Here is a 25,408-nt window from a genome sequence, read left to right on the forward strand (position 1 = left end):
TTCCAGCCCCTTCGTGTATGAGCAGAGACGTCTTCAGGTTGGATGAGGTGAGCAAGGCTCTGCAGCTCGCAGGCTCTGCTGGAGGAATCTCAGGCCTTCTTCAGCGAGAGACCAAGTTCTGCATGACTGGTTTTGGCTTTCTAGACGGAATGATAAGTCGGTCTTTGCATCCTTTGACAGATGTACTGAGAAAGTGTACAGTTTTATTGGCCTTGAAACACGAGGTGAAAATCAGAACTCACAAGAACATGGCTACCTTCCATTAGCTAGTCCACTTATGTGCAAGTCATGGTATGGCCTCTGGGCTCTGTAGACCACATTTGGCTCTTTTGTGTCTCCCTAATCTATCTACAAAATCCAATTGTGTGGCACTTTTGAATTTCTCGTAAAATAAACCAAAATGAGACACATAAATTGGGTTACTATATTCAGACACACACTTGTGATCACATGTCACTTGCCTCTCTCCCTCTCATCTATTTTGCTCCAAAGTAAGAGATGATTATCATCAGGTGTGTGGAATGGAGTGATTGGCCAAGGGTCTGGTGTTCAGAGCTCCTAAATCACGACCTGATTACATCAGCTTCACTGTTCTATTGGTGGATTAAGCAACCCAGGGTGCTCTCGTCCTGGTGATGGGGTTCTAAATCTCACAGTCAGCCCTGCACCTTCCCAGTAAGCCATTTCCTTTTACCGGACAAGGGAGAAAGAGAGTTACTGATGGTCACAGTGATTCGTTCATTTTCCGAAGCCAGAATAATGAGAATGTGTGCACCAGAGAGTGCTTTCTAATTACCGTTGCCTCAGTATCTCTAGGGAAACTAGTTTAGTGCCACAGAAAACTAAAGTATCATTTTGACAAAATTGTGTTGTCGGATTTGTTTGGTCTTTGCAGACTGGAAGTTGTTTGACTTCTACTCAACCTACCCAAAAAAATTCCAAATAGAATGTAAAGGAATTACCTTCAGATTTTAAGCCAGAATATCATATGCTAGGGAGAACTGTCACACATGTGTATGCCCTCCTTGGTGATTCTGCATTGAGTGCTCGTAGCATCTATAAAATTATAGCAGATATTGTGGATGTGATCATCTAACGCATTCTGTGTATCTGCTGAGATGTAATCTTCCCTCTCATTTCACTGTCCTAATGATATTACACAGACAAGGTTTCCCTAGCTGTCCTGGAACTGGCTTTTGTAAACCAGGCTGGCCTCAAACTCACAGAGGTCGCCTGCCTCTTCCTCCTGTATGCTGGGATTAAATGTATTTGCCACTAGACCTGGCTCCCAAAACAAAATTTCTCAGTCAGTTTTATTTCCTTTTATGGGGTCTGTAGTTCTTCTGTCCCTGCTAGAAAAAGATTAGGCCAAATCTGTTTTTTTTTTTAATGTGGTTTCTTTATTCAGATGTAGAATAGCAGCAGACTTTTCCACAAAGTTTGCATATTCTTTTGCATATGTCCGTAAACGCACATCCTCCTTCACTGTCAGCATCCTTCAGAAAATTGAGGCATCTGCTAGGACTGATGGGGCTACAGTGACATACCATGTCACCTGATGTTCAGTTTGTTTACGTGAGAGTTCATTCTTACTGTTGCTGTCTTCTCTAAGGTTTGGTAAATATGTTATGTCAAGTGCCCGTTATTATGGTATAATTCACAATCCTACCACCTCCCTAAAAAATTACAAAAATTCCTGTACCACCACCCTTTTATCTCCCTTCTTGCCAACCTCTGGCAATGCCTCATCCTCTTACTGTGTGTGGAATAAATGGTATGCACTGGGAATCAGGCAGCGTGTAGCCTTTCCAGAGTGGTTTCCATGACTTAGTACAGGCATTTCGGTTTTACGTCTCACAATGATTGATTTCTTTTAAGTGTGGACTGCAGTTCTATCCATCTAGCTGCACCACAAGTTATCCTCCTCTCTACTTATGGGCATCTTGGTTGCTTACAAGTTTTTTTGATTATGCTGGAAGCTGATATAAGCAGCCCGATGTGCAGGTTCTTTTGGCGGATGTAAGTTTTCAACTTCTTTAAGCATGTCCAAGGAGTATGATTGTGAGATCAAATAGTAAAGATATGTTTAGTTCTATAGGAAATTTGAAGCATCATCCTAAGTAGCTGTACCCTTTTCTATTTAACTAGCGACAAGCGAGAACCCGCTCACTGCACCTTCTCATTGGTGCTGACATTGTCGGTTGTTTGGAAGGCACTAGTGTTATCTTGTTACTTTGTCCTGAATTCCTGTCATGCTGAGCATCTTGGCATGTGTGTGTTTGTTGTCTCTAGATTCTTCCTTGCTGATTTATATATTCAGGGGTTTTACATCCATCTTAAATATCAAGTTGCACGTTTTCTGACTCTTGACTTTTTCAAGCTCTTTTGAATATTTTATATAATAGCCTGTGATTGTGTTTTGCTTGTCTTCATCCTGTGCGTGAATTATCTTTTCACAGTCTAGAGCATATTTTCAGTGAAGTTCAGATTATCAGTTTTGTTTTTGTGAGCTGCTCCTCACATGTTGCATATGAATTTCATCATCGTGAAGGCATCTAGATTTCTTATGCCATCTTTGCTTCATAGCTTTGCACTTTTCCTTTGCATTTTGCATTTATGTGTATGATCTATTTCAAGTTAATGTTTATCAAAAGTATAAAGTCTATATCTGGCTTTAGGTTCCTTTTTGGGGGTGTTGTCTGTGTGTATCATGTATATCATGGGCTTCTATTTTATGCCCATATGTATGTTTGAACATCAATAATTGCACATGTACACATGAGCCAGGGAAATAGATGGGTGTCCTGGTTTATCACTCACCACCTTATTTCCTTGAGAACAGGGTGTCTTGTGGACCACAAGCCAATTAGCCACAGAGATCCTTCTGTCTCCCTCCTCCACAAGGCTGGGGTTACAGACTTATAGGCGAACACATTCAACTTTTTACTTGGATTCTGGGACTTCCAACTCAGGGTTTGGTCTAACTTGTTTCTCAAACTCTCGGGTAAAATTCCTTCTGTTTTTCTGAGAAAAAAACTTTTTATGAAATATTCTTTTCCACTTTTGCTTTAACTGCACATGATTTTGATGATTTCCCAGATTTCACTGGTTAATATATCATAAAGCTTTCAGTTTTCTTCTATGAGACAGAAAGACTGGCAGCCCTGATTGTGAAATTAAACAGTAACAATAATGTTTAATAAGAAAAACTGGTTGACTAGGTATTTTTGCTTGTTTTTGCTTTGTTTTGAGACAGGGTTTCTCTGTGAATAACACTGACTGTCCCTTAACTCACTCTGTAGACCAGACCAGACTTGAACTCACAGAGATCCTACAGTCTCTGCCTCTCAAGTGCTGGAATTAATGGCATGTGCCACCACTGCTTGACTGAGGTTGCTTTTTTTCCTAAATATTTCTAGGATCTTATAAGATATTCAAGTCTTTATTGACAAAGTTCATGTGTGTTATCTTTCAGAAATTTTTATGGGTATAAGTTTAAAACAAGTCTATTATCTACAATATGTAACAAGCTTGTCTATTATAAATGAGTCCTTATTAACCTATATTTCTTAATTATACATTACATTTTTAAATGAGCTGCACAGACACAGTATCTTAATCAAGAACAGATATAAACATATAATAAAATTGATCTTTAGTTAACACCAATAAACCAAGATCTATACGAATGCAAATCTCTAGCTTATCCCTCTTTAAATGTAAACAATCATTTAGGGAATTTGGGCATGGTTCTCTCCAAACAGCTTCTTGCTTTTTGTTGGATGAAATAATTTTTTTGAGGGGTGTTCAAGGCAACCTTTCAGGGGGTCTTAGTCCATCAAACCACATTAGTCTGGAGGCAATCCACAGGTCCTCATCTTCTGTGGAAACAAAAGAAGAACCCCTTTTCCAAAGCAACATATCCTTAGACTCAAATTTTGAAGTCCAGATACCTTTAAAACATATATGTTGGTTTAGCTTAGCAGCCTATACAATGAAATGTCATTCTGTACTTAGCTCTTTTGCAGTCAAAAAAATCGAAGAAAACACGATAATATACATAATCCAGACTCTTTGTTCATATTCCATCTTTATGTGGTTTGTTTATTTTTACTCTATTGCTTTTTAATATTTATTTTATTATCTTTACTCGTAATCTATGACTGTCTGTACTCTGTCTCTTTAAAGACTTTGTTTTTTTTAACAATATATTTTTTATATCTCTATATTCTTCTTCTTTTTTTTCCCAAGCCTACATACATTTATTCAACACTGTGACCCATTTAGAGGTCTTCTATGTCTGAATTTGTCTTTATTGCATATCTGTAATTATCTTTTGACCAAGAGCACATTTCCTAATGCTAAGTGGGCATGGCTAAGACCAGCTCCACAGTCCTGCCTGTTGCTCCACACAGTCCAACCAACACAGCAGCGACATGTTTGCTGCTTCTGAGAGCCATGCACATTGCCCCATTTTCAGGCACACGGAGGGTCTGTGTGTAGCTCTCTGCTCACAGAACCCCATTTAAATGCTCCATAGCCAGACCTTGTCATAGTTCATACTGGAAACATGGCCCAGGAAGCCGCCATTTCAAAATGGTGTGGCTTTTTTTACTGCTACCACTGAATCAGAAAAACCACTCTTAAAGGAATGCAGCTTGCCGCCAGCAAACAAAGCCAGTTAGGAAAAAAATGCAGCTAAGCTTTGTTTTTTAATATCTAGAATTTCTTTCTAAGCCCTCTCAGGTTTTATATGGATGTAGTCAACCATGTTGGAGCACCAGTTTGTTGTATGGGGGCTACTTGTTCATTTCTCTGTCGCCCAGACTCCCAAAATAACCACACAGAAACTGTACTAATTAAATTACTGCTTGGCCCATTAGCTCTAGCTTCTTATTGACTTACTATTACATCTTAATTTAACCCATTTCTAGTAATCTGTGTATCACCACGAGGCTGTGGGTTACCAGGTAAAGTTCTGGCGTCTGTCTCTGGAGGGGCACCATGGCTTCTCTCTGACTCTACCTACTTTCTCCCAGCATTCAGTTTAGCTTTCCCTGCCTAGCTCTGCTCTACCCTATCCCAGGCCCAAAACAGCTTCTTTACTAACCAATGATATTCACAGCATACAGAGGGGAAATTCCATATTAATTATCCTTCCAGTTACTCAATCCCAAAACCAGTAGGCAACCTTTTTTTCCTTTCTGACTCAGAGCCCATTTTCTAATCTTGCCCATTTTCTACCATTATCAAGAATGACTTATTTATTAAATGCAAAGCAGTGTTTGACACTTTTCTCCTTAAAATGCCAAAGAGCATTATGCGGACCTCTCGCTAATGTAGAACATGGGTCTACAATTTTTTTACCTACTCTGTAGAGTTCAGGTTGAGGCACTCCTGACTGTCATTGTAACTTCTTACTTTACACTGCAATGACTTTCTTCCTGTCCCTGGCCCAGTGCCAGGCTCTTGGTCTTTCTCGTGTGTTCCTGTTTGGTGTGCTGCTTAGTCTTTTGTGTGGCTGAATGTTTTTGTTTTGTTTACGTTCTGCTGAAATTTTCTCTCCTCTTAGAAAGCCTTCCCAGATGTCCCACTGTCAGGTTCTGTCATCGTCTCCTTGTGGACCACTTCCAGAAATATAGGCTGTGCTTCCCAATATGTTATGTGCCCCCTAATCAGGTGTGTGACCCCCAAGGGCAGGAAGCTCTGCCCTCTGCACATGGCACTGTCTTCATTGCTGGGACAGTGCCTGGCATCCCTGACAAATGGACACTTGTTCAATGAATGAATCTGGTTGAGCATGAGCCAAACACACATTGTTCGTGGCTCACAGAAACATACTATTTAATTTCTACCTGGGTCTTCCTGAAACGTGTGTCAAACACCAAAATGAGCTAGCAGGGTTGTAAAATAGGACACATTATAACCGTTGGTGAGAGCATACGTAGATTAAGGATCTAACATGTCAGAGGCACTAAATATACTTTATAGAGTGAATAAGTGAGCCCTTAAAGCCATAGACATTCCAAAAACCCCATTTCAGTTAATGGATTTAAACTCTTAACTTGTAAATACAGCTACCATCAAGAAGGATGGTTTAGTGTTTCTCACCGTCTCCAGTTGCACACCCACTGTGTAATAAATATTGATTTGTAATACATGTGAGGAATACAAGTGGATGAAGAAGGAAGCAGCCAAATAGATGAGGCAGCTAAACTTCAAGAGCAAAATGAGAGGAAAAGCAGAAAGCCCAGTCATTTTAGATAGAGAACTTCTGACAAGGTTGGAAATGCAGATGTCACGGTGCAGATCTGATAGCAAATAAAGCAAGTGCTGCTGTGAACAGGACTATGTTAGGGGTTTGAGAACTGGTTATAAGAGAAAAAGACCAAAACACCTAGAAGAAACTAAAAAATATAATTCGGCTAGTCTTTACAACCCCTAAAACCCATCAGACTACAGGAAAATATTTTAAGTTATGAAATGTTTCTGTAGCCAAATAAATCAATTGCAAAATATTTTTTGAAATTTAATACTTTGATAAAACAGCCACCCCCAAAACAAATAAATAAATAAATTGTACTATTTCAAGGTAGATTTTTTTTCCTGCTCTCTAAGTGATTTAGGAAGACAAGTTGTGGAAAGGAAGGGGGCGCGGAGAAGTGAGGACAGAGAACATATGTGGATTTCTAGGAATCAGAAGACATTAAACAATACAATTTTTAGAACTACTGTATGGGGCTTAAATGCCCCTTGTGAAGTTTCAGAAGTACCTTTAAAGACTCCATATCCAACAGTGTGTTTTCATCACTTGAAAGCATCTTGTATGAATGTGATACCATCTTGTAGCTGCGAGAGACGTTCTGCTCTAAATATTTGTCCTAATACATTTTATACCTTCAATGGGGAAAAATCTGTGAATTTCCACACATAGAATCTTTTTAAAGCTCTTACCATGTTAAGAGAGTACGTTAAGCAAGGCAAATTTGAAAATTATTTTTAAACATTCATTTTCACTCTCTTGTGCTTATCGCACATCTAGGCAGTAAACGAAAATATTAGTTAATTCTACAAAGTGGGGGATGCAAAGAAAAAATGATGGCTAAAAACTGAAAGAATATCCTCCAAAGTTATGTGAGACCTATGAAGCCTAAAATATTCAGAACCTCAGAATGACTGCCTGACATTTCATTTTGCAAGAAGTCTAAACAGCCATAATAAATCCACAAATGCAGACATACCACAGTTAAATTTCATTTCACGCTCAGTAAGCAAACAGTCTCAGACGCTAAGCACTGTCCTGCACTGTCTGTTTAACTAAAATCTTGTTGGCAGTGGAGGGTTGACCTTGAAATACCTCACAGATGGATGAATTAGCTTAGTTCATACACTTCAATTTGCAGACCAGAAAATTTGCTTCACATTACTGTTTAGGTACCGACTCTGCATTATTTAATAAACAACTCCAACAATCAGTGATTAGATGGGATCAGATTAGCTATTTATTTAGGAATGACTCAGAGAAGCCTTTTGAAAATAAGTGTTCTTTTCTTTTTGTTTGCTTGTTCATCTTTCCCCCTATGGCTTGTCATAGTGCTGAATGGGGTATAGTAGGAATAGGGTTTGCCAGCGTGTTAGAGACAGTAGCCCACCATGCAAGCAGTACTGAAGTTGGGTTTAAAAAAAAGCTTACAAACCAGAAATTTGTTCTGTGTTCAGCTCGGCTCTCACATCTTCATATGATAAATGTGTTTGTAAAACAAACTTTGTTCATAATTATTTCCGTTCATGAGTCTAACATAGTTACAGAGGCACAATATCATACTTTTTGCAGCTTTGATACACAAAGACCATACAAACTTTTTTTTCTGGTGTTCATTTTGTTACCATTTTATTTACTGTTTGATGCATGGAGTGGTTTTTGATCACAACTTAAGTTAAAAATCATACTGTAAGTGACTGCAAAGATATAACTTCGTCTTCTATTGTAGTCAGACCCTTAATTGCACTTTCTCAATATTGCTAAAGATATTTAAATAGAACATTATTAAGGTGTTTTATGTTAAAATTATGTATGCATGAGACACATAATCTATGGGTTTCATTTAGCAAAGAGCATGAGATAAATCACTTCCACTATAAAGCTTGTTACAGTGGTGAGAATGCCACATCATCACTCCTGAAGCTGGAGTATTTCCTCCCTCCCGCGCTGCCCTCTCCTGTGTGGCACGGTGTCTGTCCTGGGGTCCTGGGACTGGGGTATCTCCTCACTCCTGTGCTCCCATCTCCAGGGTAGCACAGTGTCTTCCCTGGGCTTTTGGGAAGGCTGCTGTGGTTCTTGACCTTATATGCAGACACCTCAGCATCTAAAAGGACTAGATTTTTTAGCATGTTAAATATTTGTCAGATAGACTGTGTGTTCCATAATACCTCTTAGAAGATACCATAACCATCATTTAATGTAAATGTGCAAGAAAGGGTATCCTTTAATAAGCAATCTAGGAGCTTTTGTAGGTTAAACACTTAATCTTAATAGTTGGCCTACTCGTTTAATAAAAGCAGATGGGGAACCTAATTCAAAAGAATATAGAAACCATACAAGTGCTTTATAGCCAATTGCCTACTTCCCAGGAGGAAAATAACGAGTGCTTCTCTGTGTGTGTGTGTGTGTGTGTGTGTGTGTGTGTGTGTGTGTGCACGCCTGTGTATGTTAATATGTATTAACTATCCTTGGTTGAAGTACATTTTATTGAATAATTCAAGCTATCTTGTTTTCTCATGAGAGCACTTCTTTTTTTTTGTCTTAGGAATTTAATACTATACTTTAGTGACCCTTTAGCTCCACTAAAACCCACTTGTTACAATAGTTAGCTTTCTCTACAGGAAAGAAGGAAGAAGGGTGTTGCCATAGTTTTACACATAGTTAGTGTTTGGGATCTGGCTACTCAAATAGATCTCTACCCTGGCCCACAGGCTCAAATGCCTGCAGGGTCCAGAGGTGACTGAGTGAGAGGTTTGAGTCCGGGAGAGGGGGCTATAGCTAAGTGAGAAGCAGAGACTTATTGGTGGATGACAGTCTTTCTCAGCTCTTCTCTATGTTACTATATGGACCTGGGTCCAGGGCCACTAGGTCTTTCCATACTTTAAGGAAAATAATTGAATATCTGGTTAATTTGTGTAATCATCTGACTTTCATATGTTGACCCAGTTTTATGTAAAACAAATGCCAAACACTCAGCTAAGCCAAATCAAACATGGCTGTGGGAGATGATTGTCCCCACAGCTCTCTTAGCAGCCCCTGCTCTCTCTACTTGTGGAGGCAGTCATTGGGGAGGACCACTGGTTAGAGTGTCCGCCTTCTTGGTGCTGTAGGGTGGGGCTGTTTCTGCGGAGATGTAACACCTTGCTGAGAAGAACACAGCCACGTTTCACTAATTTGACAGTTGTCCAGGACTACTATAAAGGTCAGCCTTGGTCTTCGCGTGCTAGACAGGAAAACTGAGGTGGAGCCTAAAATGCATCCAGAACTCTAAAGCCATTAAAACACTGACAGGACTCTGCTCTCCTCCCACGCCTGGGATGGGACACCATTATCCTGTCTTTTGGATCTAGACACTTACTTGTGAGTTTCCATTTCTTCATGTCATGCCCACTGGTGTATAGCAACATTCACACATCTGTGACTTTAGATTTTTTCTAAATATCAGATTCTTGTTTCCCTGCTTTAATAAGACTGATACACTGTCTGTCATAACCCTCCAAATAGAAACTCCAAACTCCTCCCTAGTATCACCATCTCATGTTGCTATTAAAAATTGTATTATTATAGTCAAGTCCTGAGATCTTTACCTCCCAACTAAAATTCCTCAGAAGAGAGAATAGTGGAGGAATCTGAACCATCAAGTCTCACCAGCATTACTGCCTGAACATGAGCTGAATGGGGCGATAATCAGCATGGCAAAGTGGATGAGGAAAACCCTACATAAAAACTGGAGGTAACCAAGGAATGCTGAGAGTATGAGAAATAACCTTATTCGAGGAAGAGCACACCAGTTGATTATCTAATACCAAAGGTTGAGTAGAAAGGTTGTTGGAGAAATGGGTGACCAGTTAATAGCACAAACTCTTTTGGAAAGGATCTGAGTTCTGTTCCCTGAACCCATATCGGACAATTCAGAACTGCCTGTAACTGCAACTTCAGAGGATAAAACATCCTCTTCAAGGATACGTGCATACGTGCATGCATACATACATACACACACACACACACACACACACACACACACACACACACACGGAGAGCGTGAGACAGACAGACAGATATAATTACATGAAGTGAATATTTTGGAAAAATAGCAAATAAAAAAATCATGAGTATGTGCAATCTCTACTTCTGAAAACAACAGGTGTATAGCTACAGGTTGTGGGCAGTTTCACTTGTCTGTGTAGCTTCTTCTGTAAAGATGGCTGTTGACTACTCTGAGAAAATTAGCCTTAACAAATGCTGGAGGGGAAAATCTGTGAAAAATTGGAGCAGATAGTTTTAAGTTGTTTTTTGTAAAGGTATCTTCAGTGATGAAGATCTCTGTCTCTTCTGGTGAGAGTGTTGGTCCTTCTGGACTGGAAGGGAATGTTTTGTAAAGGTATCTTCAGTGATGAAGGTCGCTGTCTCTTCTGGCGAGAGTGTTAGTCCTTCTGGACTGTAATGGAACTTTTAACTACAAATCAAACAGTATGCACTCCAGCTGCTGGGTAATCGCAGTTCCCATAGATAAAATGTGTATGGACATTGCTTCTGGAGAACATATGCACTTACCGAATTAGTCAATGAGAAAATTTGCTTAGTTCAATTAAGCAAAATCAAATCAGTATCCAAATCTTCAAACTCTGTGTCTTAGGGTTCTATTGCTTTGATAAAACACCATGACCAAAAAGCAAGTTGGGGAGGAAAGGGTTTATTTGACTTACAAATCCACAGTACTGTTCATTGTTGAAGGAAGTCAGGACAGGAACTCAAACAGGGCAGGAACCTGGGGGCAGGAACTGTTGCAGAAGCCATGTGGGTTGCTGCTTACTGGCTTATTCCTCGTGGCTTACTTAGCCTGCTTTCTTCTAGTACCCAGGATCAGCAGCTCAGGGACAGCCCACTGATGTGGGCCCTCCACCTCAGTCACTAGTTAAGAAAGTGCCTGCACACTCCTACAGCCTGATCTGATGGAGGCTTTTTCTCAATTGAGCTTCCCTAAAATGACTTTAGTTTGTGTCAAGTTGACATAAAACTATCCAGCACACTTTATTTCAAGAACAATCACATAGAAAAGGCGTAGTGTTTTATGCAAGTAGCTTTTGGGTAGGGAAGATAATCTCTAAATTAGTAGCAAACTGTGTTCTATTTGCTGTCCCTACAGTGTTGAGTTGGTAACCTGGGGCCATGGAAATGGTTTGAACCTTTTCTTTTCCATGCAGGGCTGCACGCCCTTGTGTGCATGCTCTTTGGCTGACTGAAGAGGCCATGTGCTGTTATTACCAGTCATTTACTGTTTGTTATACAAAGTCTAGACTCCAGATCTTCAAGATTCTGCTTAATTATTTTTGCTCTGGTTTGTTTTGGTTGAGGAAGGCAGAATAATAGCAAAAGGACTCAGGACCTAAGGACAGTGAATTTTGCTGGTGTTTAAAGATGCTCATGACATATCTTATAGCATCTTTTTGTCAGCATCATTAAGTTTGTATTTCTTGACAGAAGCCCTCTCCTCCAGCACACAAAGTGAGAAACCTCTGAGCATGGGAAATTTCATGGAACTGTTGAATGTAACTCCACACATTTCAGAGCTGAAATGCTCTTGGTTAGTAAATATTTGACTTCCTCAATAAAATTGTCCCTACTTCATCATGAGCAGTCTATAGCTGAAAATAGAGATCAGCCTCAATGTAGAAAAGAGGCAGGTTGCCTGTGCACCAAACAACAGGTATCGTGAGTGCAGCCAGTCCCCCTGGGACGCCTGTGCAAACTTGTTATGATATTGTTATTGAACAACCATCATTCAGTCAGACACATTTCTCTAAATTACATTTCTGGAAACAAGGGGCTGTGGAATATCATTACTTTGCCAGGTAATATGCTGACATGCATGATGAATTAGGCTGTGAGCTGAGGGCTTTTTCCTGGTGTTAAAAATCCCCATCCATGTAGAGATCCATGAAGAAAGAGCCTGGGGTGGCGATGGCTACATAGGATTCCTGCTTACTCAGTTAACCTCTAGCGGACTTCTGCCCTTTGACCTCAAGTATTTTTGATAGCCAGAGGTTTTGGTTTTTGTCGTTGTTGTTTTCTAAGCTGTTTGTGATTCTTAAAGATTAGCATAAACAAGGTATGGACACATTTCAAAACGTCCTTCTTTTAAGAATTCGGCTTTGCTTGTCCTTTAGGTTGCTTCTTTTATTGTTAAACAGCGTGTCGGCTTAGCCTGAGTCCTACTTGAATTTCATGCACTCAAAGTTGGATTATTTGTGTTCCCTGTCTCTGAAAACCATGCAGTTTCCTTTCTTTGCTGATTGTGGAGCGCGGTTACTAAGCCTGTGAGAAGCTTCTCTGAGAAGCGCATTTTAATATTTAGATCAAACAGCGATTGGAATACATTAATGCCCAGTGGGGTAAATGTGTCCTTTGAAAGCAGCTGCTGAGCCTTCCCCCTGCTGCTCCAATTAACACATACAGCACACTCAGTCAGCAAGAGGGCTGTGCATATGGATGAAACCACTTCCCAGATCCCTAGAGTGGCTTGCCAAGAGCGCAAAGAGTTAACCAGCCTCTCTTTTCCCAAACTGCAGCTTTCTAGGAAGTTTTCACGTGCCTGCTGAGCTTTGAGCAAAGGAATGTTAATACGAGTGGGAAGAATTGGCTGCTGGGGAAAGCCAAGCCATCCCTAGCTTTGGTTCAGTCCAGTGACTAGCGAGCTTCCCCACCCGCCCTGGTGATGGAGGTGTTGGGTAGTGACATTTTAGTGCTGGGATGCCTCTTGCTTCAGCTGAAAATCCTGAACTTTTGTTTGGTGTGAAAACAAGTTGAAGTTCGCAGCTTTGCTGTTTGTTTTCTCTTTGATTATTATTTTACTTTTATTATCATCTTACTTTCTTTCTCTGCCCCACCCATCCTTTAAAAAAAAAAAAAAGCCGATCTGACAGTTTCTTGGGCTAAATGAGGAGGTCTCATCAAGGTACTCCCATATCGCGGTTATGTTTTCCCCTTCTGCAGCTGAACTCTCGGCCCTAATGGGCACGAGGAGCAAGGCTGGAGGGTAATGTGTCCAGGTCCCCGGGCTTCCTGAGGGTCATTCATGCTCCACCGATTTGCAGAGCAGCTGAGCTGTCCGCTCTGCTGCTGGCTGCGCAGCGCCTCCCCGGGAGCCAGGCATGGACCGCTTCCTGGGATTCGTCAAACAGATTCGGAGATCTAGGAGAAGAAAGGGGAAAAAGTACCGTCCGGAAGAGGATTACCAAGAGGGCTATGAGGATGTCTATTACTACGCTTCTGAGCATTTTCGAAGTAAGCGCTTCCCTCCACCCTCGTCTCTTGGTCTTCACATGCCAGGGCTAACAATAAATCTTGCATGTTTCTTTACTCTTGGATGTAAAAGATTTACCAGGTGGTGTTGTGTGATGTGCGAGCTCCACTGTGCTTGATTTGTTGTGAGTATCGCCACCACATCAGGTCTGGACCTATTGCCAGTCCGGGTCCACACACAGGTTAATATTGTAGATGTAACTGATTCTCTCATTTTAAGAAACTGTTAAAAAAATAATCTGTCTTGTAGGTGGCTAGAATATGTTCTGTTGTAGTTGTTATTTTTTTTCAAAAATTTTATGTGTGTGTATTTTTCTCCTTCCAAGACAGAGAAGATTGGCTTGTTTGAGAGTAGCTGTCTGTATTGGAGTTGATGTTCATGATTAACGCTCACAGTCCCGACTTCTGGACAGTTATCTGTGGTGAAACGTGCTGTTTGTACAGGAAGTTGAAATGCTTTTCTCCGATGCATGTTCGTAATTTTGTTATTAGGTTAGGGGAACTTGTTGGCTGTCAGCTAGCAGCAGCGATACCTGCAGAATAAAAAAATACCCACATGGAGACATTTGTAAATTGACTTTAAAATAGAGAACTAGAAATTTTCTTGTACCTGTCAGTGCTTTGAGCTCCTGGTGAGGCTTAGACGGGTCCCACTAGATTTAAAATCCAGAAATGCCTCAGGGTGAGGAGAGAAAGCATCTCCTTGCCAAATTCACTGAGTTTATGTGCCCGATTGAAGGGGAGGGAGATGACAGCTATGTGTGATCTACATTTTATAAATTTAAAATTATTTCTTATCTTCTTGAGCAAGAATCTTTATGAACTTGTACCTGAAGCCTATTTTGTTTTCTTCTGGCCCTGTGAAGTATAACCATGAATGTATTCCATTTCTACCCTTTGAGCATTAACTAATAAATAATTTAGATCCCAATTTCTGTGGCAGTGAAAGCCATGGGAATTATTTCCACATGACCAAACCCACTGTGATTGATGAAGGCTGAGGGCTGAAAACTTATGTAGTGGCAATAACACAATAATGCCAATTGTAGTTCTTTGATATTTGCCTGAACAGTATTGCTATTAATGTTTTTACAGAGTGTTCTCTGAGTTTCAGAGCTATTTCCATGTTATTATGCTTTTTTTCATGAATAATCTATTCTAATGTAGTGACAGTCTATGTTTCCTAAATTTAGCTTCCTTGATATATTCTCAAATTTAACTAAGATTTGTGGCACACATAAAAAAATATACTGCCAGCTTGCATGAGAAATAATTCTGAAATGTAGGAAGTGGGATGGGGGAGCTGAAGAACACTGGTTGGCCTGCTATTCCTTGAAGACATTTCTTGCAGTCAATACACACCAAGTCTAAAGCCTAATTCACACCCTCTAGGATTTCTGCTATGATGAATGTGTCTACAAATTGACTCAAACAAAATCTCTCAAATGCCTGCATTCTACGTATTTTGCTGAGATTTTTTTTATTTTTAAGATAAATTTGTTGAAAAAAAACCACATCAGCAGGGCAAAGTGCTTTCCAAGAATAGACTAAAAAGAGGGTATGATGAGGGTAATAATCGTTATCATCAAGTTCAGAGAAAAATTCGGAGAAAATCATGCTTTATCAGATTCTTCATGGTTGCTCTAAGGATAAGATGCCAACCGGCCTGAGTATTTGCCTTTCCACGGGAAAATAAGATTCAGTGGTGTTTTTATTTGCTTGCTCGCTTGTTTTTCTGGAAGGACCCTTTCTTTATGTGATGCAGTTGAAAACTTGTAGACTTATATCTGACTGTTGGGTCCCCAACTTCAGAATGCTACATCTTAAATGGAATGTGTCACAGGGAACTCATGTCCGGCATTTGGCAGTCCATGAAATATTAAATAGCCTGAGATTTTGCAGAACACCCATCACATAGTACAGTGGCCTCATGGGACATCTTTGGATTGGGCAGAGGAGATTCCACTTGCCTTTCACTGCTATAGCAAAGTATACATAGTAAGCCTGACTCTTAAAGCTAAGCTTCTCAAATGGGTAATACAGCAGAAATTAATTACATCCACTGTCTATCTATTTTAATTAGTCTTTGGTATAATTTGGAAGTTTATACCCTGTGTATCTCATCACATGTGGAGAAATTCCATTTATATTAAGGCTGGGAGTGTGGTAGAATTTATTGATGATAGTTATGTCTTATTTAATGAAGCCATTGGTTTAAAAATCATTATTTTTTGTCTCAAGTGTTTTTCTTTCCTTTTGTGAAACTTAACTCTGTCATGTAAGTTTTCTATCAGTTCATTATAAGAAATTGATCATCTGAAAATAGAAAATTGGGTTCATAAGGGTTTCCCAGAAAACACACCCCAAATTCTTCTCTCTCTTTCAAGGGCTTTCTTATACTTTGTTTTATTCTAAGTAATGCTTATTCTTTTGTGAGATCTGAATGAGAGGTTTATCATCTTTTCCTTTATTTTAGATACCCCTCAGCTAGCATATTAAATGCCAAAGACAAGATGTTACCAGGACCAGATGCTGTGGTATAAAGATTGCCCTAGAAATGGAAGGATTCTCTACAACTCTGTCAGAACTGGGTTTAAACAATAATATACTGATTGCTTTATTTTGTCTTATTTTTAAGAAAATCTTTGCACATTATTTAGAATCAACATATGCAACTGTGTACAACAGGCAGAATGAAATAATTTATATAAAAAACTGCCTTTGTCACTTATCCATTCTCTCCTCATTCTAGAGTTGGATTTAAGCAAACAAGACAGAAGCCTTTGGCAAATCACCACACACTTCTGGGGTTTAGTTCACAAAATGTGACACAGGGTATCTAAAAAAATCTAAGGACTTTTCTAATTACAAAATTATAATTTTATATTTTAATTTTTATATCAATTCAGGTAAAACAAAAACCAAAACAGTGGAAGTCGGGGAGGGAGGCTCCAGTACTGGGCTCTCTGCTCCAGCCTCTTGAGGAGCTGGGACTAAAGGTAATGCTATCACCAGAGTGACTTAGGTAAAGAATTAGAGAAGGGTTCTATCTGCTATTTAAACCAAATAATCTCCTTGACTATCTTGAAGGAACTATCTAATAGCTAGTGAATTCATTTTGATTAGGAACTGTCAGAAAGGGTGTTTCTTTTATTTAAAATCATGATTTATCATTGACTATTGAGGAACTTGGGAGAGTTTTGATATTCCAGCAGAGGTCTAAATATATTGCTAAATCTTAGAGATCTTTGTTGAATTGCACCTACCAAGGAGCACCACCTTCTCTTGAAATTCTTGCATAGATGATTCATCGAGTGTTTCCCCCGGCAAAAGCCTTAGTTGATTACAAAACTATCATAAATCTAGACTAGAGCTGGACCCTAAAATGCAGTTTTATTATGCTCACTACCTTTCCCCCCACTAAATATTGGATTATTGTGAGTTTTTTTTAAGGCTTTTACTAGCCAGGCTTATTTTATCTGTCATACAGATTTAAATGTCTGATTCTATTGTTACATGTTTTCTTAATTCTCACTGGATGATATTCAAGGTATAAAGCAGATAGGGTGTGTCATCTCCTCATTCTTTTTGGATTGTTCTTAGCTGTGATAAAAGTCCTGACTGGGGACAGTCTATTTTGCTGAATTATTGAAAGGGAGGGACCTGTTTGTCTCTTACCAACTACAGCCCTGGCACCTTTTATCGGTGCATTATGGTTTTGAACTAGGCATGGGCTCCTCCATGGTAACGACTCTCCTGGGTTCTTTTCTTACCTCTGCGGAAGCAGAGCTGAGTGTGAAACAGTACCTGGCAGCATGCAGTGACCATTAGCCTTTCCTTCTGAGGTCACTTCAAGTGAACCTGGAGGAGAACACAGCTGTCTTTCTAAGAAAGATCATTTGTAGCAACAAATTATTTTCATTTGTTGCTGTTTGCTTATGCTGAGCTATAATTCTCAGGTGGAGTGTATATGTGTGTATATTAAAACATTATAGCTGAGTTATTTTATTAAGTGGTATATGCATTTGAAAGTCCCACTCAGGCAACTTAGGCTTCAATTTCATTCAGATCTCATCCTAAGAATATTTAATGTATTACTTTTATTTAATTGAAAAATATTGTGTATTATTCTTCTTATGACATAAAGCAAGCTTGATTGGGGGGGTGCTCACAGTGAGAGCATTTTTACGTAGTGGTGTGAGTGATTTTCATTTATCTATTATTTGTTTATTTTGTAAATCCATGTAACAATTCCCTGTCTCCACTGAACGACTGTCATCTATTTACCATTCTCTCTCTTGATAAATGTGCCAGAAGGATAGATTGAGAATTGTGACATATACTTTGAAAAGATGGTTATCCCCTACTATAATATGTGCAGAAGCTGAGTAAGTAGTGTGCTTGGTTTCCTTGGGAGGGGAGGAATGAGGAGAAAAGGGGGGAAGCTTAGCCCCCTTTCCATCCCCAGTGCTGACATTCAGCAGCCATTTGTTCCTGTAGAAGAGACAGTGATCATCAAACTGACAGGCCTTGGTGGAAGATCCTGGATGATGCAAGCCTTAACTGTGCTTGGTTTGACTCAGAAAGTCCCTGAGGATTTAAAGAAACAGGCTTGGTTATGTGGAGGCATTTTTGCCTGTTTTATTACCGTCCCCTTCATTTTTCTTTTGAAAGAATTGTTTTCCATCTGCAGTGCATTTGTTTGGCTGAAAATTGATTGGCTGGCATATTCCATTTGTTGGGTATTTTATATCACCAGCTTTATTATCCCAAACTGTATTTCTTTCTGTGTGAAATAATTTAAAGGAGTATTAGACTTGAAGGTACTTTAGAATCTATGTTGTTTGACCTGTATATTTCTTTGATGATAAATAACTAAAACACACAGCAAGTTAAGTGATTTATGAAGACCCAGCTATGTGATCATCAGGAAACTGGGATGAGAAAGTATTCTGTTCCTGGGTCTCATTCTCCTGTGTCTGATGCCCCGTTTGGCTTTTGCTAATACTTATCATCTAAGCTTTATATACATATGAGTGGGATACTTTCCATGATAATTTATTTTTAATTCTGAGTCATCTAACTACTAATTTAAAATTATAAGTTTATTCAATATGTTTTATTATAGGTGATATTGATGATTGATTATCAGTGACTCAAAGACATACATTCTGCCTCACTTCCCATCAGTCCTGTGCTTTGCAAATCCAGCTGCTTTGTCGCTGACTACATCTGTGGGGCATGCACAGTTACTCTGAGAATAATAGAATTAGCCTGAGTTTGATTAGTAAGGTCTGTTGTCTGGTGGAGAAAACTCTTCCCCGGCATCCTACCATAGGGAGGACAGGCAACTTTTGATAAAACTTTCTGATGTGAACATCCTCGATTCCAGGCAAGGAAGAAACATTACTGAAACAAATACTTCTTCTACACAGGTGCTAAGTTACATGGTAGGTTGCTGGCATAGTCTGTTAGAGCATTACAAGTTCAAAGTCTTTATTCCCACCCAAATCACTCTAGATTGTAGTGACCGTAGTGCGCTCAGATCCCAGGGCTCCTCTCTGCTTGCGTGCTCCTGTCACTGATGCAGCATATGGCGTAAGGAGGTGAGTCGCTCCTTCAGTGCTATTTCGATCTTAACTATACAAACTCAAAAGATTGCCCATATTGGGCCCACATCCCATGTGGCATTTTTTTTTTTAAAAATCATTCCCTTTTTTATTCCTTTTTTATGTTTATTACTGAAAGACGACCAAGCTTTTCATTTGCTTAATGAAAAATGAAATGCTTGCTTTAATGATCTCTGTTTGTATGGTGTGGTGGGCATCTAATTGTTTTCCTTGAAACTGCTTTTCTTCTTTGGAAAAGAGCAGTCTTCATATTTAAAATACTGTTGTTTCTACTCTAATTCTGTCATTATTGATTGATCAAATCTGTCCTGATTGTAGTATGCACTGTTCATCCTTTGGGGATTGGTTTAGGATTAGACACATCGTGCAGGCTGGGTCCAGCATAATGGTTCACCACTTGGGTCTGTAATTCATTCAGAGGTCATGATGTAGGGAGAAGCCACTGGTCAGAGTCAGGAGGGGTGAAGCAGCAAACACAGAAGGTGGATGGGAAATTTCAGGAGATGTCTACACGATCAGGTCTCCAGGACCCCCCGAACTGCCCAGAGTTCCTGGCGTGAGCAAGGATTAGACCCAGAAACAAGGCTTATACTGGTTAATTCTGATCTGGTAGTGTAGGAATTTTTTTTTAGTTTGAAAATATGATTGTTTATATTTATTTAATTGCAAGAAGTGCCAGAGATGAAAACTACTACATGGTTTCTATGAAAACTCCTTCCTTCTAAAGATGGAAATCTTAATGAGGCTAAGCAACAGTGACTTTAGATGAATCATCAGGGTCTTTAAGCTGCTCAGTGTCTCCTTTGTCCAATGGGGTACAGAACCCTGAAGACCCAGGACAGTGGGTTTACTAATGAGTTCAGCCAACAGCCCACATTTCACAAAGCTGCACACAGCCCACACAGCTACACAGAGAGGATACTGAGGGGACATGTTTGGGCAGACGGTACTTTCATTTAGCCTGTTGTCTATTTACCATTCTCTGTCCCCACTTTCCTTTAAGAGTTGAATCCTGCTTGGAAGGAATCACACAAATACTCCACACAGCCTTCCCCACCTAACTCACTCTGAAGTTGGGGTGTGGGCAGGGACTCAATTGCATTGACAATTTTGAATCTGTAATAGAAGTGATAGAATTCTATTCTGCTCTCCCAACTATTATATAATCTCAAAGTCAAAAAGACTCCTTGAAGAACTCATCCATAGAATCCAGCAATTTGAATCTGTTGATTAAAATGAATATCAGCTATTGGGTCTACAGGTGCATAAAAATAAAATTTAGGTTCATTTTAAATACTAAACCTATGAAGATGTATGTTATAGAAATTCTTTGATTCTATAATGTTATGAAGTTAAGGATGAACGTATTCTTTAATCATATTTTAAATAGCATAAATAAGAAATGCTTATTTCTTTTTCTCGTCCTCTTCCTCATCTTCTGAATGGGTTGTTTTCTTAATGATTATTTGGAAAGCCAGTGGTTTGAAATTAAGAATGCATCTCTTCCTAGGCTTAGTAGATTAGGAATGGAAGAAATATAAACTCAAAGTCAGGCCTGATCATACAAGCCTCTAAACTAGTTCACCAGCAGGAATAATGAAGTGGCCAGAGGGACACAGGTCACAGGCAAAGCTGTTGTTTTGCAGAAAGAGGAGCTCTGTCTGTAGCTGTCGCTCACGTTCTGTTTATCCAGCCCTGAAAAGCACAGCAGAGATGTGCATTTCAGAAATGAGAGAATGGTTGGCTCCGCCTTGATAATGACATCATAAAATTAAACTTGAATTCTCAATATCATTAAGCACAAGGCTTAGCCAAAAAAACTGCCCATGCCACAGAATTAGAGAATACTGTGTTTGATTGCTTTATTCTTTTTTATATTAAACACATATATCAGCTCCTCCCTAGTCTTTGAAAATCATCACACTGTAGAAAATTTTAAGGTTCATGTATGTAATGGGCATTCTTGTTTCCAGACACAAAGCCAGGTTTTAGAGCCCACCCCGTCTCCATTCTCTGTGCCTAATGGGAAATTGGACCCGCTGCATGAGTCTTGTTGATTTTATCTCGAGAAATAGGTATCAGTAGAGAAATCTGTTGCTTCCTGGGATATTAATTATTTTCCCAATCAGTGGCTACTCATTTGTTAAATATGATTCATCTTTCCTATTTTAAAATGTATCCAACATAAGACGAAAACATATTTTTGTTTCCTGTTGATCATCTAAACTGTTTTCCTGAAATGTGTGTCTAAGCAACAAACTTAAAGTTTATGCCCAACTTCAGTGCCATCCATGGCCAATGTTTGTATAAAAGGTGCTGCTGGTTGTCACTAGGCCAGCCCTGTGCTTTTGTGTTGTGTTCCTCTCGGCTGTGCTATGTGGCTCATAAATTTTCAGCTGTAAAAAGTGGCAGTTGATTTTTGAAGCCCTGCTTTGGAGATAAAACCAGACCTCAGTCTCAGATGAGGCCTGTGTGTAGCATCAAGATTGGCTGATGCCACACATCACCAGAATATAATGTGAGGCCAACAGTGGCATGATGTTGGTGATCCTTAAAATTGGATGCAGCTGGACAAATAATTTTGGTGAAAGTTTTTATAAGTGATTCCACTTTTGGATAAACTGATCTGCATGCAAATAGTTAACTCAGCAAGTGTCCTTTAAAAATGACTGTGAGCGTGAAGCTCTGAAAGGAGTTGCCCCTAACTTCCCCTTCCTATAACTGTGCTCATTTTAAGGGGAGAGCTGCCAAAAGTTGGGATGACATGTCTGGGTGCTTAGCAGTTGGTAGTAATTTCCTGTTAGGATTTGTATGCCTTCAACAATGATGTAGAATGGGGGAATTAGTAACACCAGGGAACTATTGTTTATGGCTGTTTTTATCTACCCATGCCCAACTTTTATAACTTACAAAACTAAATACCACCCTTAAACTGAAATGTCCCAGAGCCTTGGAGGTAATGGAGTTCCTAGGACCATTTTTCAGATAACAGGCATGAAAGAAATCTTTGAAGGAAGAAGTATTGGGCCTAGAAGCCCAGCCCTCTGATTTTGCAGTTAATCCCAATGACACAGTGTTTGCTCAGCGATTTGTTTTTAAGACTCCAAGGAAAAACAGAACTCAGAATTACATAGTGAGCTAGGAAAAGACTTGAAGTAAGCACTTAAGTCTATAAACACGGAGGATTTGTAACCTCATCATCCACCATGCCCACCTCAGGACTTCAGAGACTGCCTGTAGGTGAAGCTCTCTACATTCGGCTCCCTCTTCCAAAGGGGTGGATTTGGGACTTCTGTGTGTGTTTGTATAAGTGCAGTGCACATACAGCATTGCCCCCCCCACACACAAACACACACACACACTCACACTTGTACAACTACCTTTCTTGTGAAACTGTCCTTTTCATACTTAAGCACCAAGGACAGTGACTCTGCCATCAGTAGATGTTTCTTGCCAGTGGAGTTGTGGTGTTGAACGTGTGTGCCCTGACCTTACAGAAACCGTGTTACTACTGCATACAGCCACTGTTCCAATACTCACAGTGACTAGAAAGGCTTAGACAACGGTGCTCTGACTGGAAGACAGAGATCTGCCACCTGCATTATTCTGATAAAAGTGTCCCCCTATGTCACCATAGCTCCTAATGGCAGTGCCCATGCCTTTCTGCCTCCTGGCACTGTTCAAGGGTTCTTTCATGCTTGAAACCTCAAACCACCAGGTATGGGGCACTAAATCAGCTCAGAAATAATTCCGTGTGTCTGAAAGCGGAAGAGGCAGCACATGCAGCTGCTGTCCGTCCTCACCATCTGGTGACAAGATCATCCTTTCTACGCAGTCTCGCTCCCGCGGTTATTTCAATGAAGCTATGCCGTGTATAGGACCATATTCATCCCATTTTTACATGACATCAATTGTTTAATTCTGAGTTAGAAATTAGAAACTAATGTCTCTAATTCACAACATATTTGGTGGAACTTTTCATCAGTATGATCAATTGATCAGTCCTAAAGAGGAAACCTTGAGTAAGCTTTTTGTACAATACTCCGGCAACAAAGAGCCAAGAACCGGGTCATCACCTGAGCATCTAACTTTGTCTAACTTTGGATGTCTAATTTTTGATGTCTAGCTTCATATCAGTGGCACCCAACACTCAATTATTAATGGTTAAATATGGTAAGACTCATGTATCTGTATGAACAAAAAATGAGACTGTGACATAAATCTGTCTCAGGGAGAGTTCTCTTAGGAGTCACAAATCCTAGAGTTCATGAGAATAGGAAAGCCACATAGAAGCTAATTTTCTTCATTCATCTTCCCTGTTACTAAGTTATATGAATCATGTTCTTCCCACCCTCGAGCAGAATAAACACCCACATATCAAATTTACTGATAGGACATATTTCTCAAATGGAATAAAATTATTCACAGGAGGTATAAGCATTTTGAGTGAATACAATTCTGAATCGTAACAGATTTGATCAAGGGACTGTTTGTGTCAGTGCACGTCAGTTGCACTGTGCCTGCTGATCTTGTCTTTGCCCAAATACCCTACCTAGAGTGTCGCATTTGTCTCAGCCAGTTAGCTACACACTTTTCTACATTTGGAGGGCTTCTGGGTTTTATTCTTTTCATTTTCCTTCTTAAGGTTGAATATTCCCAAGTTATCTAAACTAGGCATACCTTATTAATGTGGTAGTGATCTCTAACTTTCAGATATGACAGCTAACTTTAAAAGTTATTTGGTGTGACTTGGAATATTTAACATTGTGTCTCTCTCCTTGTCTCTTTGGAGAATCAGTCTGTTAAGACATTAAATGCCTTTGAATTTTGTTTGGTTCTTTCCTTCACATATCCTATTTTCCCACATTTCCCTAACCATTGACCTTGAATTAGTATTAACAAATTCTTCCAACCTCATCCACCCTCTCTGTATATCAGAATGTCTTTGATTTTTTTTCTTTGGACATGTTTCCCTGATATCACCAGGTTCCCCAACTATCTGTCTCCCCTGGAACTTAGCCTCACAGATTGCCACCCTTCCCTCTTAGATGACATTTTGTGGTCTTCACACTTCCATTCATGTGGCTGACATTGTGGGAAGGAAAAGGCTGTGTAACTGTGGTTAACTATGTGACAAACTTATGTGTTCCAGCCTTATCTGGACTCTCAACCCTGGCCATCAATCTTCTGTCTTTATCTCTACTTGTAGTCTTTTCTTTTCCCAAAATGAAGCTTTCTTCTCCTCCTCTTGTTCCACAAATTCTCAGCTGAAGATATACTCCTGGGTTCTCATTATTCAAATTTCCTACTTTCTTCTCATTTTCTTAATGTTTCAAATGCACGGCCCTTACTTTCTAATCTCCAGCACCCAGTTGGTGCTCCCAGGTAATATTCAAATGATTGAATGTTGACTATGACTCTTAGTCTCCCCTAGCTGCCATTCCATCAAAAGTCTTCCAGTAAAGACCACCAGTGTGCCCTAATTCTGAGTTTAGTGATATTGAAGACTTCCTTGATGTCTTCATGTTGCTCTACCAGCTGAAGGGGACACATCATTTTGATCTTTAGTCTTTCATGTCTTATATTTGTGCCTCTCCTGTTCCATGGTTCTCTTCTCTGATCACTGCCCGAATCTCCTCGCATGTTGACTCTCACACTGCTCTGAAATTCAGGCCAATCTCCTTTTCTTCATTTCAGCCTGGACACCACAACTGAGCTCACATTCTGTGTTTCTGACCACCTCTGTGTTTTCATCCTCTCAGATTTCAATGTGTCCCAAGCTAAACTAAACACTTTGTCTATAGTCTACACGTGTTCTCTCCACGTCTTTTGAAGTGGAAGGCATCACCTGACTGAATTAGGACAAACTGTGACTTACAAATTCATTCCTTACCCTATATCCTCTAAATTCTTCTATTTCAGTTTGTTCTGCTTTCTCTGCTTTATGCTTTGTACTCCCTCTGTACCCAGGCTAGCCCAGAGTTAGAGCTTAACAAATGTTTTAATTATATTTTATGTCACACCAAAATGTAGACAACTCGAATAGGGCTTGATTCCAAGGGATAGATCTATCTCCATCTTTGATGTGTCTATTAATATTTAGACCACTAGAAAGATACTTAGCAGTTTGCAGTGCCTCAAGGCATTTTTTTTCCTGAGGTGTAAAGTGTGCTGTCAGAGTCATGGTATTTCAATTCATGATCTTGACCTTGTT

At 39.7% G+C, this 25,408-nt stretch overlaps 1 protein-coding gene across 7 annotated transcripts in view; it reads left to right on the forward strand.

The window, feature by feature from the left end:
- Grip1 (glutamate receptor interacting protein 1) overlaps positions 1–25,408 on the forward strand; it is a 634,564-nt gene that overhangs the window by 237,864 nt on the left and 371,292 nt on the right. For 2 of the 7 annotated variants that reach the window (XM_087902104.1, XM_087902106.1), the window contains exon 1: positions 13,023–13,546. The exons of 2 other annotated variants lie outside the window; for them this stretch is intronic. In XM_087902104.1, coding sequence (XP_087758230.1) covers positions 13,414–13,546 — 133 coding nt within the window. In that variant the 5' untranslated portion in view covers positions 13,023–13,413. Of the gene's footprint in view, positions 1–13,022; positions 13,547–25,408 lie in introns of those variants that run through there. 3 more of the 7 variants (XM_087902105.1, XM_087902107.1, XM_087902108.1) reach the window with 2 other exon arrangements.

The sequence above is a fragment of the Myodes glareolus genome, chromosome 26 (assembly GCF_982192425.1).
Source record: "Myodes glareolus chromosome 26, mMyoGla1.1, whole genome shotgun sequence".
Classification (NCBI taxonomy): Eukaryota; Metazoa; Chordata; class Mammalia; order Rodentia; family Cricetidae; genus Myodes; species Myodes glareolus.